This window comes from Carettochelys insculpta, chromosome 12 (genome assembly GCF_033958435.1).
Source record: "Carettochelys insculpta isolate YL-2023 chromosome 12, ASM3395843v1, whole genome shotgun sequence".
Classification (NCBI taxonomy): Eukaryota; Metazoa; Chordata; order Testudines; family Carettochelyidae; genus Carettochelys; species Carettochelys insculpta.
The window spans coordinates 42,433,778-42,452,272 of NC_134148.1; the positions used below are offsets into that span (position 1 = coordinate 42,433,778).

At 40.0% G+C, this 18,495-nt stretch overlaps 1 protein-coding gene across 2 annotated transcripts in view; it reads left to right on the top strand.

Annotated features, from left to right (window-relative positions):
* The window catches only part of PIAS1 (protein inhibitor of activated STAT 1), a 92,628-nt gene extending 76,873 nt beyond the window's left edge, over positions 1-15,755 (top strand). For both annotated transcript variants that reach the window (XM_075006753.1, XM_075006754.1), the window contains 6 exons: positions 6,304-6,464; positions 7,756-7,886; positions 8,195-8,372; positions 10,163-10,305; positions 10,696-10,733; positions 11,704-15,755. In XM_075006753.1, the coding sequence (XP_074862854.1) occupies positions 6,304-6,464; positions 7,756-7,886; positions 8,195-8,372; positions 10,163-10,305; positions 10,696-10,733; positions 11,704-11,997 (945 nt within the window). In that variant the 3' untranslated portion in view covers positions 11,998-15,755. The remainder of the gene's footprint in view (positions 1-6,303; positions 6,465-7,755; positions 7,887-8,194; positions 8,373-10,162; positions 10,306-10,695; positions 10,734-11,703) is intronic.
* The last annotated feature ends 2,740 nt before the right edge of the window (positions 15,756-18,495 follow it).

Genomic DNA, 18,495 nt, shown 5'->3' on the forward strand with positions numbered 1-18,495 from the left:
ATTTGGTTTCATAAGCCCTCTTTTTAGCTAGAGTTTTTTAAATGTTCGCTCTTCGGCAGAAATTTTGGTTCAGATCAATGTTTGCCAGACTAATTTGGCCACAGAACACTTTTGGGCTTGGACTATATTGATGAAACACATACATGCTTATCTAGGCGGGGGTATGGGAGGTGGGGTATTTTCATACAGAGAAATTGCGACATGTAATGCTCGAAAGTTGATTTAAGACTTAAGTTTTTTAGATGTGCTTTATTTTACAAAGAACAAAAAACGAGAAAACCATCTGAATGATCAACCAAGGTCCTTCTGATAGGAGAACGGTTAGCAAGCCTAGAATTAAGTATAAAAATGAAAAATTAAATACAAACCCGAAATGTCAGTGTAACAGCCGAAGGAAGGATGTTTAGCATATTTCTTTTGTGCAAAAATAGAAGGGATGATATTGTTAAAAAAAGGATTGTCCTTCCTTAAAGAAAAACACAAAACAAATTAGGTATGTGGAAAATAGTTTAAATTTAATATTTTTATAAATGTTATTTTTTACAAAGAACTACTGGAAAATAAAAAGTAACATTTTGACAGTTTTTGTTAATGGGATGAGGTTTTACATCACTGTTTCGGCATGAGTTACATAATAACTATACTACTATGAATGTATTTATATAGCTACAATCTAAATATTATTCAAATACCTTATTTTTTGATACACACATAATTTAATATTTTAGAAGGAAAAAATATCACAAGCATGGAAATTTTTTCACAGAACACCTACTCACATCATGCAGAACACCAGTGTTCCATAGAACACAGTTTGAGAAACTGGTTCAGATGAATTAAAATGAGAGCAGGAAGAACTTCAGCAAGACAGTCTCCATTACTGGACGCTTAGAGTGCTCAATTAAGGTTAATTCAGAAGTGAAAAATTAATTTTTAGTGATGTGAAATGTAAATGAAAAATACCCTACCTAGCTTTTGAGGAGTGGTTTTTATTGTTCATTATGTTTCCTCTTTCTCTTTATTCCAGTATACTGAAGATGCAACATGCATGCATGCATTTTGGGTTATCTTTAATTGTGTCCACTGTTTAGTGCAGTCTAGTTTAAAAGTGCTTCAATGTTCCTCTCACTATTCTGTCATTCTAGAACTTCTGAAGGACAGAGACTATCTTTCTGCCTGTCCTGTAAAGTAACTTTCATGCTATAAACTAGGATGATGACTAATTACACAGTCACAAACATAGTTCTGTGACAAAATCCTTGTTTCCATTTGTTAAAACCTAGCTTTAAGTTCCCTAAAGAATTATTTTCCAGAAACTATTAGTACCTGGTTTCAGACCCAAAGTAAATTTTCCTTTTGGAAAGTTTGAAGAAAATCTCTTCTGCTTTTTTGAGTTATAGGAGAGTATAGTCTGAAACTGCATGCATGAATAAATGTTTGCAAGACTGGGCCCTAAATTTGGGAAGATAAAAATGTAAAGGTTCTAAGAAGCTGAAAAATCACTTCTGAATATGTTCTGATTTGTGTTGTAAGTAGCTTTAGCAAATAAGCCCCATCCCGTTTTGTGACCTTCAAGTATGTACCTGGAAGGAGCTGGCCCAGTGTTATGGAAATGCTCACCGGCCACCACAACAGGGCTAGGTCCGACTCTAGGATCCTGCGAATACTACATTAAGGGCCCAATCCAAAACACAGGTTTATTGATGTACAGAAGTACAGCTCGAGCTGGGTGCCTCCAGGGAGGGACCCCGCCTTGCAGAAACCATTAACAATTATACCCCCACAGTTTGTAACACCGCCCATGCCCCTGCCCAGAGTCCAATCTCCTAATTTGAGTAGGGGTCTTCACTCTTCCTAATTGGATGGATCCAGGTGCTGGGAAGATGATCTTGCTGTAGACGCCCAATCATCTTCAAGCAATTGTTATCCAAACTCCTTGCATTCCGCGCTCATTGCTGTCTTTTCAAACTCCTTTTCTGCTCATCAAGAACCAGTTTCTACTGGTTTTGCAGCCGCCTCCCTATTATTCTGCTCACGTCAGCCTGACCTGGGCCTAAGGCTTCAACAAATTTAGTGACTAGTGCTATGCTAGGAGAACAAAATTTCTTATAACATTTCTTAAAGCATGTATACTTCTTAAAGCATATATACCAGTGATTCCCCATAAACCCAGCAAGCAAAGGGACTGTTGCTAGGACAGTTTTGACTTGCCTACGCTAGCCCCCTACTTCGAAGGGAGAATGGTAAGTAGGGTGTTTATTAATGAAGTGCTGCGGTGCATATGCAGCACTTTATTAAGTAATCCCTCCCCACCTCCCCGTGGCAACTTCAAAGTACCGGCGGGTTAGCCACGGCTAGACACGAGCCGGCACTTCAGAGTTGCCACAGAAAGGAACTTGCTTAATCAAGTGCTGCATATGCACCGCAGCCCTTCATTAATAAACTCCCAACACCCTACTTACCAGGCTGTCTTGGAAGTAGGGAGCTAGTGTAGACAAGCCCTTTGCATGAGGAAGTCTGAAAGACTGTGTGTGTGTTTCCCAAAATAATGTCAACGTTGAGGGTACAGGTGCGAATAATGGACATGGGGGAAAAACATCCAGACCTGGCAGTTATTTTGGTTCAGAAATTTTCTGCAGATTCTGAACTTTTTTTATTTCTCTTTGTATTGTTATGAGAACTCTGTTGCATCCATTTACAGTGTATTAGGATAAGTGATGCAAGACTGAAGTCAAAAATATTGAACTTCACATCCACTGTCTTTTTAAGTTTCCCTCTCCTGTGCATCTTTTGGTTTAAGAACATGAATACAGTCTGGCCAAACTGAGGGATCCAACCTAGAAAGTTTTCATGCCGAAGTTGGAAAATGAGACCGTTACTTGTGCACCTTGCACAGACTGTATTTAGGTATCCTGCTGAGCCTTAACCAGTACTCAGAAAATGCGCAACATGGTAGCGGTATGATACTGTGAGAAGATGAGTTCTTTTTCTGGAGTGTGTGTGGCAATGCCTAATGTGGTTTCCTTTAAGAGTGATTTCAGTGTCGTGTACCACACAACTTGTTACAATACCCATTAACCTGTTTTTTATGGGGAGTTTTGTGTCACTGGAACACATGCTCAGCTGCTGCTGTTCTGATTTTGCAGCATATTTAAGCATCTAGGTTCTGGAAAACAAAAGGTCTTCTGTTCCCAACATTTTCCCATCATGGTATTGATTGTATTGTGCCCAAAAGACAAATGAACCATTGAGCTACCATCTGGGAGATGCGGATTTAGAAGAGACATGTGTCAGAATGGACTAGTACTGTGTGTAAGAAATAATATGCTTGGTTATGGGTATTGGGGGAAGATTGTCAACACGTTCATGTATAGCACCTCATGCTGACTGATACCTCCTTGGGCAACGTGCAGTGAGGCTGGTAGAGATCTGACACCCCTCCTCCGTGACTCTGGTGGTCATTTACTCTGGTGACTGAAAGCCAGAGGGAGCAAAAGTGAGTGAGATATAATAAGGGTTAGAAATGACTGTAAGGATGAGTGTTGCTGGGGAGGTTGCAGGTGCTTTGGAAGATAAGGTCAGAATTCAAAAAAGATCTGGACAAACTGGAGAAGTGGTCTGAGGCAAAGAGGATGAAGTTCAGTACAGACAAATGCAAAGTACTCCACTTAAGGAGGAACATAGACACAAGTACAAAATGGAAAGGGACTCTGGAGGAGGTAATACTACAGAAAGGGATTTTGAGGTCGTAGTGGAGCATAAGCTAAATGTGAATCAACAGTGCGATGCTGTTGCAGAAAAAGGAAACGTGATTCTGGGATGCGTTAACAAGAGTGTTGTGAGCAAGGCATGAGAAGCAGTTCTTTTGCTCTACTCTGCACTGATTAGGTCTCGGTTGGAGTACTGTTTGCAGTTCTGGGCACCACATTTAAGGAAAGGCATGGAGAAATTGGAAAGGGTCCAGAGAAGAGCAACTAAAATAATTAAAGGTCTGGAAAATATGACCTATGAGAGAGAATTAAAAGAACTGGATTTGTTTAGTTTGGAAAAGAGAAGGCTGAGAGGGGACATGATAGGAGCTTTCATGTACCTAAAAGGGTGTTACAAGGAGGAGGAAGAAAAATTATTCTGCTTAGCCTCTGAAAATAGGCTAAAGGACAAGAAACAGTGGGCTTTTAAATTGCAGCAAGGAATGTTTAGATTGGACATTAGGAAAAATTTCCTAACTGTCAGGGTGGTTAAACACTGGAATAAATTGCTCAGGGTGGCTGTAGAATCTCCACCACTGGAGATATTTAAGAACAAGTTTGATCTATATTGTCCCTATTAGGTATTTATCTGTGGTTCCCAAACTTTTCAGCATCACATCCCCCTTTTGATTTGTGAGAAACTCTCATGCCCCCTGCTTCTTCTTTACCATCATCCTACCCCCCTCTAACACAAAATTCAATTAGTAATTTAAAATAACCACAAACTTGATATAAGAACGTTATTTAAAATTAAAACCAGCACAAATAGATTTTCTTGATCCCTTGCAAGACACCAGAGCCAACCGCGACAGCCACCTGCCCGCCTGAGACCTGCGCTGCCAGAGCTGCCCACCCTAGCCCCGTGCCGCTGGGGCCAGCCACCCACCCTCCCACTGGCTGCCTGAGCCCCACTCTGCTAGGACCAGCTGCGCGCCCACCCAAGCCCCACACTGCCAGGGCCAGCTGACCACCTGCCATCCCGAGCTGCCCAAGCCCCGCATTGCTGGGGCCGGCCAGCTGCCTGCCAGCCCAATCGGCCTGAGCCCCGCTCTGCCAGGGGCAGCCACCAGTCCAAATCACCCGAACTCTGTGATGCTGGGGCCAGCTGCCCAAGTACCATGAGTCCTACAAGCTGGCTGGCTGCACTGCTGGCTGCTCGAGCCTCCTGAGCTGTCTGCACATGCCCTTCCCATCCCACAAAGCCAGGCAACACCAGCCCCCTGTTCTGACCCCTTCATCTGAGCCAGGCACCCCCCAGCCTCTCATCTAACCCTATCTTCCTCCTACTCCTCCCCCACCCAACCCACACTCACTCATCTTTGCAGAAGGCAGCTAGCCCCATGTGGGTCTTCACCAGCTGCCTGCTTTTTATGGAGGCTGTGCCAGGTTGCCTATATAAAATGGCAGGGGCTGAGACCTGGAAGCAAAGGCCGAGTTTCTTCAGGTGGGGGGAAATGATGGGGGGCTGGGTTGCCTTGCACCCCCCTGGAATTTCTTCACGCCCCCCGCCCCCAGTTTGGGAAACCATGATATAGATGGTGCTTGATCCTGCCATGAGCCAGGGGACTGGACTTGATGACCTTTTAAGGGCCCTTTCAGTTCCAGTATTCTATGAATGGAAGCAGGTATGCAGAGGAGTAAGCTGCAAGCAGAGCCTTTGTTCTCTTGGGTGAGAGTTTTTTAACACCCTTCATGTTTTGAGAGGGAGTGCCATCCTGTGTCATCTGTCATGTATTGCTTGTTAGGAGTATACCTGACCATGTACCTTCTGAACTCATCCTGCACTCAGTTCCATGAGGTATTTTACTTAAATTAGAGAGGCCAAAATGTTTTTAGCTTCCAGATTAGTTTTGAACTATATTTTCTTAATGAGTTTTCTTATCTAAATTTTAAGCTGAGCTCTATCTGTAGTATGCAGTGTGAACGTGATCATCTGCACTGCTCAGGCATTGTTCTTTTGGAGTATTTTTTCCCATTTTGGACCACTTCAGGTCAGCATTTGTCAATCTGAATGACAGTGTTGGCTAGGATCCTTGGTTATGGAGCAGAGCCATGTTGTGCTCGATGCTGTACAAACAGAACCAAAAGATGCTCATCTTTTCTTACATAGTCTTCACAATATCTCTGGAGATATTATATTCTGCAGTGCGGAAAGAGATTAGCAGTGGTACTGGATGGCAAATCAATTTTAGTATCCAGTATATCAGTGAGCATTTTTCTTTATTAATCTAAAATACTGTGGTAAGTGATTGAAAGGTAAATTGACTTTGCATTTTGGGCCAGCAGTATAAATGAATTGGTCTTCCTTTTCCCATATATAAACTTCATTGAAAAACATCTGTTTGTATTAGCTCTTTTTCCAGATGCTATCAGGTACACAGAAAAGCCAAAGTTAAAGATATGTGACTTGGAATATAGTTATCAGAAAATGTGTTTTTCTAAATACATAATGCTTAGAAACTGAGCTCTACCACAGTTGTATCTTCCTGGTTAAAACAGATGAACAGTTGTTTTTCAAAAGAAATGACAATTTATTTTTTTTCTCCTCCGAAAGCTTGGGAAAATGAGGCTAACTATCCCATGTAGAGCCCTGACTTGTTCACATCTGCAGTGTTTTGATGCCACGCTGTACATTCAGATGAATGAGAAGAAACCTACTTGGGTTTGTCCTGTTTGTGACAAGAAGGCTCCCTATGAACACCTCATTATTGATGGGTAAGTAACATTTGGAGGAAAACTCAGTGCATAATTTTTAATTGTGGTGTACCATATCTGGAATACAGTGTAGTCTCTTGGGAAACTGATTATATGGACACCACCCTCATTTCTTGTTGCCTGTTTTAGTTCACAGATTGATCCCTCTAAAGCTACTAAGAAGGTGGACTATAACTAATGCTTTGAAGTAACATATAAAACAGAGTAATAAAAAACAAGTACACGATACAGGTTGAATCTCTCTAACTCAGAACTCTCTCGTTCGGCAATATCCATAATCTGTCATGATTTTAGTTAGCCGGATGATGGGGTTGACCAAATTTCACGTGGTCCCATAAAATTTGTTTACAGCCATCAGGCCTGGTTATCAGTGTTCTGTGCTTTTTTTTAAGATGTAATTTACCCCTAAATGTCTTCTAAGGGCCCAGTAAGCAGAAGTGTTGGTAATGTGCTAGGCAATATTGACCTCCCATGGCAAGTTCTCTCATCCAGCACCAGTCAAATCCCAAGGGTACCAAATGAGAGGGAGTCAATCTGTCAACTGCATTGATCTTTCCAATCTCAAGCAAACAATTGATCTAGTGTTTTCCTGAAATGTTGTTGTATTTTCCATCAAGGTAAATTCCTAATTGGAAATAGTAGGTGATTCCTCATAGTTTTGCCTTCAAGTACATGTGCTTCCTTAAACTAGAGTCCATTTGATTTACCCAAATGTTTGGATTCCTTGAAAAGACACTACATCCTTGATTATCTAAATGTCAGGGAAGTCATTTACTAAATTCGGATAAATAGGGGAATTTTCATCATAATACACGTACTGTGTTGACACTACAAAAAGAACTTCGAAATTGCTCACTTTGAAGTAAGCAACTTTGAAGTTGTGTGTGTACACACACCCTACTTAGAAGGTAAACTTTGAGGTAGGGCACTGGTTCATTCCCAGTTAACTTCAAGGTAAAGGAAAATGTGTGTAGATTCTCCACTGGCTACTTTGAATTTAAGTTCCTAGTGTAGATGCCCCCATAGTGAGGCATGAACCTGTTTTGTACAAGAAGGAATTCAACATATTGTGGCTTGGACAGTTTGAAATTCTGCTGTATTGTTAAGTGATTGTGCATGATGTTGTTTTTAAGTCATATTTTAAAATTTCCTTTTCCTTATTGAGAAATTGTACTAAGGAGACTAAAATGCCCAAAATTCTTATAGGACTAATCCTTAATTTAATCCGATTTAAAGTTCTCCATTGCCTTTTTATTTTTTGAAGATGGATATTAAAGTTCTTCTTTTACAGGTTGTTTATGGAAATCTTGAAATACTGCACAGATTGTGATGAAATTCAGTTTAAAGAGGATGGGTCATGGGCTCCCATGAGATCAAAAAAGGAGGTTCAGGAAGTAACTGCGTCTTATAATGGAGTTGATGGTAAGTCTTAAATTTTTGAAGGTACCAGCTAAGTCCTGTACTGTTAACGCTTGTAGTTTTAAAATATTAAAATATGGGTTAGTTTCTTAGAGAGTACTATAATTCTGTGAACAGTGGAACATAAAAATTCTGTGCTTTTTATTGATCTGAAATAAAATATTTGAGTAAGCTTGTTTTCTTTTCGCTTTTTTTGTCTCTAAGCTTTGCAATCATGTATAATTTTAATTTACCCAAGTGATGTTTGTCTTCATAATGCCATATACAAGGTAAACTATAGCTTGAATAATTACTCTCTTAAATCCTTGTAGGATGCATAAGTTCTTCTTTGGATCATCAGGTGTCTTCTCACCAGCAGTCAAGTAAAAATAAGAAAGTGGAGGTGATTGATCTAACCATAGACAGCTCCTCAGATGAAGAGGAGGAGGAACCGTCTGCCAAGAGGAGCTGTCCTTCCATATCTCCTGCATCACCACTAAATAATAAGGGGTAAGAATAAAGGCTACACCAATATTAGTTAACTGAAAATATGTTCATGAGAAACAGTGAGTGGGAATAAATTTCAAGTGAACTTGAACTGCACCCATGATGTTCATTATTCACCGTATATCCTGATGCTTGTTACAACAGAATTTAGTTTCACTAACTGTGATTTGGTGTCATCATTCAGAGGAAGACAGAGATTTACAGACATGGCGCTATGCTTCAAGAAGTGAATATCTATCTTGCTGCAGCTTCCCAGGCTGAACTTCATGGGGTTTTCTACAAACATAGTATTATGAAGCAGTTTTTATAATTAATCTGTGACAAACAAGGAAAACAGTCTTGATCTAGTGTAGTTTAAGAATCGAATTTCCAAGCCTCTCAAACTATTTGTCTGCTTTAGTAGAGATTTGTGAGAACAGTACACATCTGAGACAGTAGCTGTATGGGAAACTTAGATGTATTGTCTGTTTTTTGCCAGACTGTCACCAGCAAAGCAGTAATATAGAACACCAGAATAACTAGGTACAACTAAAAATATGCATTCATGAAAGCATGGGATCTATACAAAGGGATTGTGCTGTTGTAACAGTTATCTCAGTAATAAAAGCCACTCAGTGATCATGTGGTTCTTGTCAAGATTTCCATGGTTCCAGAGGAAAAGCCATGTTCTAACATATAGAAATAATTGTCAGGGTGTTATGCAGACTTTAAACTATGTATATTCATGTCTTGCTTTCTCAAGTCCTTTTTATTTTTTTTCTTTACCTGTGATGGCTGTTCATACTCTTACTAATACAGGGAGTGACTAAAATTAAAGTTTCCCAGTGTTTTTCTCTTTTGAGACCTGTCTGTACATCTTTATTGTTTTGCAAAACTTTAACCAGGTAAACTGAAATTTACCATGCAGATGTCTGCCAGACACTGCTATGTTAAGTTTCTGCTCAAATGATTCAGCCATTTCTGAGAGCAAGGTTAGAGAAGAATGTGGTATGTTTTCCGTATTGTGGAAAAAAAATTATTACAACTCATTTTGTTAAGAGCAACGAAAGGTCCTGTGGCACTAATCTTCCAGGCCACACAGTAGCAGACTTAAAAGTAGCTATCCTACAGCAAAGAAATTTCAGGACCAGACTCCAAAGAGAAATTTCTGAGCTACAATTCAGCTGCAAATTCAATGCCCTCAGCTCTGGCTTAAACAAAGACTCTGAATGGCTGACTAAATACAGAAGCAGCTTCCCCTCCCTTGGTATTCACACCTCCAGATCAACTGCTGGCATTAAGCCTCACTCTTGCTGACTGAGCTAACCTTGTTATCCCCACCCTTGCTCTGGCTTATTTATACCTGGCCCTGCAGATTTCCAAGACCAGCATCTGATGAAGTGAGTCTGTGCTCACGGAAGCTCATGCTCAAAACTTTTCTGTTAGTCTATAAGGTGCCACAGGACCCTTCGTTGCTGTTACAGATCCAGACTAACACGGCTACCCCTCTGATACTTGATTTTGTTAAGAAGCTCTCAACCATGATGCTTTGTAGCAAGACTTGGAAGTTTGGTGGGGGCTGTCCCCTCCAAAGTCAGGGCTGTGTTTTTTGCCCAAGTGATACTTGGTTCTAAATGTAGCATGTATTACAGTGACAGCAATACTAACTTTGGTTTTTAAATCTCCAAAAGATTCATATGCTGGTATTTTGGTTTTTGGGGTCTTCTGCCAGCAGGAATTTGCCATCTTCAGACTGTTTTAACCTTGAAACCAAACATGTTTACAAAGTATGAACAACTTTTTTCCCTTTGCAGCATTTTAAATTTGCCCCATCAAGCATCTCCTGTTTCAAGAACCCCAAGCCTTCCAGCTGTTGACACAAATTACATGAACACGTCACTTATTCAAGACTACAGGCATCCATTCCACATGACACCTATGCCTTATGACTTACAAGGTTAGGCGTCTTGCTTCTATGAACTGTATGTAACAACTTCACACTGTTATAAAGAAGTGTAAATGTACAATTGATCAGTGGTCCACTTGTACAAAACATTTTGGGGATTGTAGAAGATAGTTGTATGCGTAACTCAAGTTAACTGTTATCTACATAGATAAAAACATTGACTCTCCCTTGCAAACTGTACTTCACTGTCTACAGCTATATGATTGCTTGTTATTTGCAAAGCTGCAGAGTAACATGGCTACCCCTCTTAGGTCTAACTAAGTTAAATTTCACATCCATCCCCATCACACTTCTGTTAAATTATTTTCTTTCACTTGGGGAGGGGAATGGGCAATATTCTCTTGAGAAACTGAAATCCTTTTTTATTTTAACTTTCCACAGGATTAGATTTCTTCCCTTTCCTATCAGGAGACAATCAGGTATGTTGTAGAAAAATGAGTAATACGACAAACGCTTTGACTAAATCCCTTCTAAAGGGATTCCACAGCCACAAACCGAACCAGCATGCAGGTTGTGTGAAGAAGGCTTTACAAAACTTGAACACCAAGAGCAATTTTTCTAACATAATAAATTGAATAGGGATAGAAATTCTTCTGAAACAATCATTGCTCAGTAGTTGGAAGCATTGCATTAGTCCATGTATAGCAGGAGGTGACCCTGAGCAGTCTTTCTTTGTCAGTGAGGAGAAATGAAAAAAGGAAACCACTGCCAGAGCAAAATGCAAATCACTTCTAAATTTAAAAAGCATCACTGGCCATTAGTATTTTTCATTAATGTCATTTTAAATCTGAAAACTCACTGCTTTTGGGGCTTACCTGTGTGTTTTAAAAAAAAAACAACAGTACTTCTGTGAACTGTCATAGCAACCTGCTGCTTTTAAGCATATTATTCCCAGATCTTTTTGTTGAGTGCAGCAAGAGAGGTCTACCTCCTGTAAGAACAAGTATACCAGTCTCATGTTATGTAGTGGGTGGGTTGTCTCTCTTATTTCTGTCCAGAAGGTTCTGTTGAAGTATGAATAGTTTCTTGCCAATAGATTTTTTTGGGCAGAGGGGAGGGAGCGGGGAAGAAAGGGAAGTTCAATTGCTTTGCACCATCCCAATAGTACCTCATTATAGTTTGGAAATGTGAGAGATTGCAAGCTATCCAGTAGGAGTGCTAGTTTTGTTGACAGTTACCTTCTGTCTTTAGAAACCAATGTCTACAGTCCATTTGTTTGCACTAATTGTCTTGCAAAATAACATTTGGAGAACTCAGAGTAGACAAATGTATATCCACTTCTAGAATTCACAAAGCTTAGAATAGACACATTTTCTACTTCCTTTGTGCTGCTATGAAGGAAATCTGTAGAATCAAAAGTGTAATTTCATTTTTTTTTTTTCTGCATAGCATTACAGCACCTCCCTTCTTGCTGCTGCAGCTGCGGCAGTTTCTGCATCAGATGATCCAGAACTCTTGCACCCTCGTTTTTTCCCATACACGTCATCCCAGATGTTTCTTGATCAGTTAAATGTGGGAGGAAGCAGTACTCTTCCAGCCACAAATGGTAGCAACAGTGGCAGTAACAGCAGTCTTGTTTCATCCAACAGCCTGCGAGAGAACCATGGCCACCCAGTTGCAAACAGAAGCAGCACAGACACGGCGTCTATCTTTGGCATACCGGACATTATTTCTTTGGACTAATTCTCGGACTAAATGAACTTGTCAGGAAAAAAAAAAAAAGAGATCATTGTGTGTGGTTTTATCTTACTCTATTTAGAGACGTAGACAAGATTTTTTTCCTTTTTTAGGGAAAAAATTAAGACCTGTACAGAGAACAAAACTATATTTTCAGTTTTACTTTTGTATATAAACCTAAGATGGCCTGACTGGTAAAACAAAAAGAAAGAAAAGTACAATAACAAAGAGACTTCAGTTCATTTTTCTGGATGCTGAAGATTTTACACTTACGCATTTGTCCTGTGAGTTGCTTATTTTAGTTTGGACACACCCAGCATTATTTCCTTCACAGTAATGGTAATGAAAAAGGAAAAGAATTTCTGAAGTTTTATGTTGCAGATTTTTTCCATTTACCATTGAGGGTAGAACTGAATTCCTCTTGATCCCTTTTCAGCACAGATTTATGATCCTTAAAGCGATATAAACCCTGCTTGTACTGTTCCACCACATTCCCTCTGTAGTGCAGGACATAGCTTATGGGAGTGTGTTTTAAATGTCATTTCTGATTTGACATGACTGTATGTTCAGTTGGTTTGTGGAGTTCTGGCTCTTTTGTCAAATGTTGCAGGTTCATTAGTGTGTTTGGTTACTCTTGTGGGCCAGACTCCCTCTGATCACAAACTGAAGTATCGTTGGACATGGAAAAATTGTATAGTTTCTAGCCCCATATACAATCACTGACTCGCCTTCATTCTAGATTTTTATTTCCAAACTCTAGTATTAATCCTTTTGATAATTATGGTCCCAATCAATGTGGCATCTAAGCACAGGTTAAATTTTAAGGTATTGAATTACAAATACCCTTTAAAGTTAGCAGTGTGTTTAAGTAGCTTACTGAATTGGGGCCAAAATGGCTCTGTCAGTAAATGCCTACTTTGGCCACAATAGATTCAATTTCTATTGAAAACAAATCTGTCAAACAAAGAGAAGGAAATACGATTTCCTATTACCTATTGCATGGTTCGTGCTGCTGTCAGTGTAGTGGTTCATTGTCTGATTTCACGTGCATCAATATTAAGTTACTGTTGGATGTCAGACATTAAGATTACAAAACAAACACCACCGCTCCCCAAAATATATTCACTCACTTAACTATATTGGAATGTCTGCCAGTAGAAATCTGTTAGTGTTTGCAAACTGGATTTTTCTCTTGTTGGTGTCCTAGTTATTTTGAGTGATTCCCTGTTTTTAAATATGCTTAAATTGAACTGTGTGAGGCATACATGCTCTCCAATTCCTGGTTTGTTTTTTTTTTTGGAAGACATGCATGACATAGGAAAGTGGTTTTTTTGTGTTTTACAGCTGATGAGTCATTTGGTCTGATTCTTATTAAATAGAGAAACATGTAAATAGACAGAAAGCAGATTTTCAGGAGATTCTTTAAAATGAGGTTGGGAAATGCAGGAGGGAGCTGATTCTATTGTGTTCCAAAGTCCTCACAAGAAAAAAGAATGTCCTCTGGTGTGGAAAATTATTTTTTTAGCTGGTTGAAAGTGCAGGTAGCAAGCCTATCAGGAAGGATAGGAAGGAATACCACAATTGGCAGATTCCTATCTGAATTTTTATATCCGAAATAGTTGATATCAGCTAGTGTGAGCAGTGACAAGGGCTACCTTTTGCATATAAAGTTGTTTCTTAAAACCTTGCGTTTAATTTTAAAAATAGGACTTTTAAGTCAAGTAGAATTAGGCATTACTGGAAGCTCAATTGATGGTGAACTCAAGAGGTTCACATCAATATGGGACATCAAAATTGGTTTTAGTTTTCTACAGCATCCCTTTGCCACTGAATAGTTGACTTGAATTTTGAAAACAAAATGTTTGTTTATATGTAAATGTGTGTGTATATATGTATTTATAGATCACTGCGTGTGTGCGTGCGTGCGTGCGTGTTAAGTGAGTTGAATAGTTTTTCCCATGCATGTGTATTCCATACCTATCTTATATATATATATATATATTTCACCATACACCAGTTTTATAATTTATTAAATGTCAGTTAAAAATAAATGAAAAGAGTAAATTCTTCATTTTTAAATTCAGTCTAAGGCTGAAGTATTTGAATCTTCATTAGGAATATAACCTGTTCTGTAAATTTTAGTCTAGCAGATACATTGGGTTATTCAATTGATGACTAGAGAACAGATACTTCCCTGTAATACGTACCATAAATCCTCTAGATTTACGCCGGTGTAACTTAGTGCAGATTTGGCCCCGCCTTCTAAAACTGGTAGTAAGGTGAACATTAAAGAATGAAATTCTGGGGGGTTCGTGGCTGTTTTACATCTGAGTTTTGTCAGTGTTTGTACTGATTCTGGTTTTAAAACTTGTTTTTAAAAAACAAATTACAAATTTGATTAAAACTTGGGGAACTTTAGAGAACTGAATGTGGCAAATGTAGAGAACTGAGAATCTTTCATCCTTAGCTTAACTTCCAAAAGCCAGGGTCAGCTAATGATCTTCCAAACTAGACAAATAAAAGCAGGCAGGCTTTTCTGTTCAGCTTCATGTTTTAATGTAATTGTTTCACATAGGATAGTAAATGCTGTTTGGTTCTCCTGTGTGGTACTCATTCTGTATGTTTTGTGGCTATTTGTTTCATTCCCTGGTGTTTGTAAAACTGAAAACTTGCTGGAACTTTGTATCTGGCAAGAGTTAACATCATTGTAGCAGAAGTCTGCCTGAATTTTCCAGGAATTCCCTACAACTTAGTTTTTAAAAAAAAAAAAAAAAAAAAGTCACAAGTTGCATATGTTTTGAAGATGGAGGAGTTACTATAGTGCATTTGGTTGGTTTGCATTAGTGCTAACCAAACAGTAGATGACTGAATCTGAATAACCCTTAGGCTGTGGGGTACCAATTTTTTCCATTGTCCACTTCCACTAGAAGGAGGGGTGTGCGTGCGTGTGTGTGTGTCTATTATGTATATTACTGCATGTGTGTATGTGTCTGTACACACGGATCTGAGTAAATAGCTGTTTGAATAGCAGGACTGAAGTGGCTTTGAATCACTTTTGTGGGCATTATTGGATGCATTCTTCTAAAAACAAAATAGAATCTGAACTATGCTAAAAGCTAACATACTGAGCATTAATATATTACATAGTGCTTTCATTAAAATAGGCATTGTAGCAACTCTAGGCCTGTTCTTTACCCTTCATGGCAAGGATTCAAGAAGTCTCTTGGGGCTGGGATGGCTTGTAGATTTTTATTGAACTGGCTTGGAGCTGCCTTCTAATTTAAAGGTAAGAACTGCAGGGAAAGTGTATCAAATGCGAATCCTTCACTGCATTGACATTTCAGGGTTTTAAAGCACATTTTAACACGTATTTGGATGGATTTTGTTTTATCAATATAAGTTTGCATTTTTTCTTTTTAAACAGAGTTTAGATTTCTAACAAGGGAGAATAGCTGGTGGTCCCAGAAAGTGCTGCTGTTAATTGTTTTAATTAACAAAGGGAAAATGTATATAAACAGAATATTAACAAGTTACCATTAATTCCATGAATTTAAATCTGTGATTCATTGCCTTAAACTTTCTCTTAGTTTCCATATGGCATGCCAAACCAGTAAAATGGCTTTTAAAAATGTATAGTAGACCAATGTCAGTTTGTATAAAAGTACCAAGTGAAAATATTTATTACATGCATTGGAAAAAAAATTGTTTACCTATTGAATGTTACCTGTTTATGTAGAAATCTTTAGATGTAATAAAACAAAATTCAGTTATCTTGTGTTTTCTAAATTAATGCTGGCTGCTCCCCATGGAGTGGGAACCTCTTAGCAATATGGTTTGTACAGGCATACTTTATTGATTGTTCTTTCTTGTCTTGGTCAGATATTTATAGCACTTAATGATAGGCTAGAAGAGGCATAATATGCATATTGAAAAGCAAGAATGAGTTCCTTTCAGTAATTTCTCCCCTCTCTGTTATTGGAGGGCCACTTGCATGTTAATCTGCTGCTAAGATTTTTTCTGGTTTTGTTTGTTTTTAGAAGTCCATGAAGTACTTTTCTTGGACAGTGGAAAGTTCAAAGGTGATGATAAATTAAGTGGACGCCGTATATAGATGTGCGACAGGGTAGGTCGGTCAGATTTATGCCTGGCAAGGGCTAATGTGCCCTCAACACACAGCTTTTGGCTGCTTGAAAAACACACACAGATTAAAACCACCCCAAAGCACTTTGTTAGGTAAGCATTTGAGTCCATCATTGTTATCTTATAATGGCTGATTGCTGCATGGGAACTGCAAAATCTGCAGCTTGAGTGTGGGTAGGTAAGTGAAACAGGAAATCCACAAAGGATGGCATGGGGGTAAATGCCAGATGTGGGTCCATTCCCATCTCCTGAAAGACTTTGGGCAAGTCACTTAATCCTTTTGTGCCTCTGTTTCCCATATCTAAACTAGGGGAAAAAATGGCTACCTCCAAGACTTTGGCATGATGCACCCATCAGGCCTTTACATGGTACAACTTTTAACCACGTTTGTGTGGCTGTTTGCTGTCAAGATTTGGGTCTGCACACAAAATACAAATAAAGCTCGAGTCCTGGGCCCACAGCTGACTGTGTGAGTGGATACCTGTTGCCTTTAATGTGGCTATGTGCAGACATAGGGCTGTGCCTTTTGGGCATGAGCTGTTGCCTTGCAGTCATGATTAGTAACCATGGTTGGTTGATTCTGTCTCTTGCCTTTGCTGGAGGCTTACTCTGAGCTTTCACCCAGCAGCCCCTTCAGCATACTGTTTTGCACCATGAGCAGGCCCCGATAACCATGTTCGTGTGATTGGGTTGGCCTGTCCTCCTTCATCCCAGCTCTGCGTGGCCCCTGATATCACGCTGCCGTTGCCTTCTGAATGTTGACTGCCAAGATGAGTCTGTGAGAGAACTGCCAAAGTGCGTGGATACAAATGCGGTTCAGCAGCATGGCAGAGGGGATACACAAGCAAGTGTTCTGGGACTAATTTAAAAAACCCTGGGTAAAAATGGTATGTAGAGGGCCTAAGCATTGTGGGCTTTAATTTTTCATGAACTGAAATGTCCTAGCCAAGTCAAACATGGATCCAGTCCATTTGATGTATTTAGATAGCCTGCATGAAAGACTCTCAGTCTGTAGAATATGTGGAATTAGAGGTTCTGGCTTTAATAACTGAAGAAAGAACTCAAACGTGGAAAGTATAGCTCAATACGCTTGAGTTTTTCTGAGCCTGCAGACAGACTCAAAGGCTGAGGTGTGACATGTCCCCCATGCCATCTTGGATCGCTTGATGTCCACGTTAACGACTTAATTGCTGGCCATCTAGCAAATGGAATGGGAGGATGATGGGAATTGGAGAGTTGCTGTGGGGGAGGCGGGAAAGTAGAGCACAGATGGACAGAAATCGCTGTGTCCTAGCAGGGAGTGTGTGATCTTACCAATGTCCTGCAGAGAGAACAAGCTAGTGCCTGAACTTGAAGTTGAAGATCTCTGTCTGTGCCACCCTCCCCTTCACAGCAGGTCTGTTGTTGTCCAAGGGGTTTATGAAGTCCGACATTCAGCCCAGCCCACTCCTCTGACTTTGATCCACCACCAAGCTACATCCCTGACCAGGCTGCGCTTTCCTGTCATCACAACTCTATTGTGTAAACATTGCCAATGTGTCTTTAGGAGTGTGTTCTGGGCAGGTGTGTCACAGCCTCGCAGCCAGGGATCAAGATTTCTTATGCAAAGCCCATAGTCCCCGTAGTCTGCCGCCTGATGAGCTTCTGTGGGCATCTGTAAGGAAAGATGGTGAAGGAATATAGCTTTTTATTGGGCCAGCTTTCTGGAGACACAAATTTTCATCTTTGTGGAGACTTCCTGTTGGTGTAGCTTCCTGACTAATAGTGTGGAGCTCTTGCTCCCCCTCTGTCCTCTGCTCCCCAAGAGTGGATGAGTAAAATCATGCTGCACCAGCAACCCCGTTACCGTGCTTGCCGAGTAATAGCAAAGCTCATACTTCTTGCAGTTGAGCGTGAGCCTGTTAACGAGTGGTGCTGTGAATACCTAGAAGAACTCTAGTCTGCCTGACCACGGTCCTCATCCAGACAGCCCCAGGGATCCTGAACTCCCCTTTCCCATTGGTGCGTTGGCTGGGCTTCCTCATAAGAAGAGACAGCAAGACAGTGGAGCCAATAAGACAGTGGAGTAGCGGGTGGCATGTATGTAGGCAGTGGTGCAAGCACTATGCAAGTTCGTTCCAAACTTGCCGAGGTTTGTGGGCAGCATAGACCAGCAGCCTTGAATATCTTATGCACAGGGACTTGTTGGATACAGCTGGTCCACAGGGTGGTACCAAAGAGCTGCTTTCTTGCTTACTTTCATTCTGTGACATCATGGCAGGTAGATGATTTTGCTCTGCAGAAGTGGCCCGTGTGTACGGTAGCATTTTCAAAAGAGGTTAGAATTGGTAATCGGTGCGTTTTGTAAACCTAAGTAATATACAA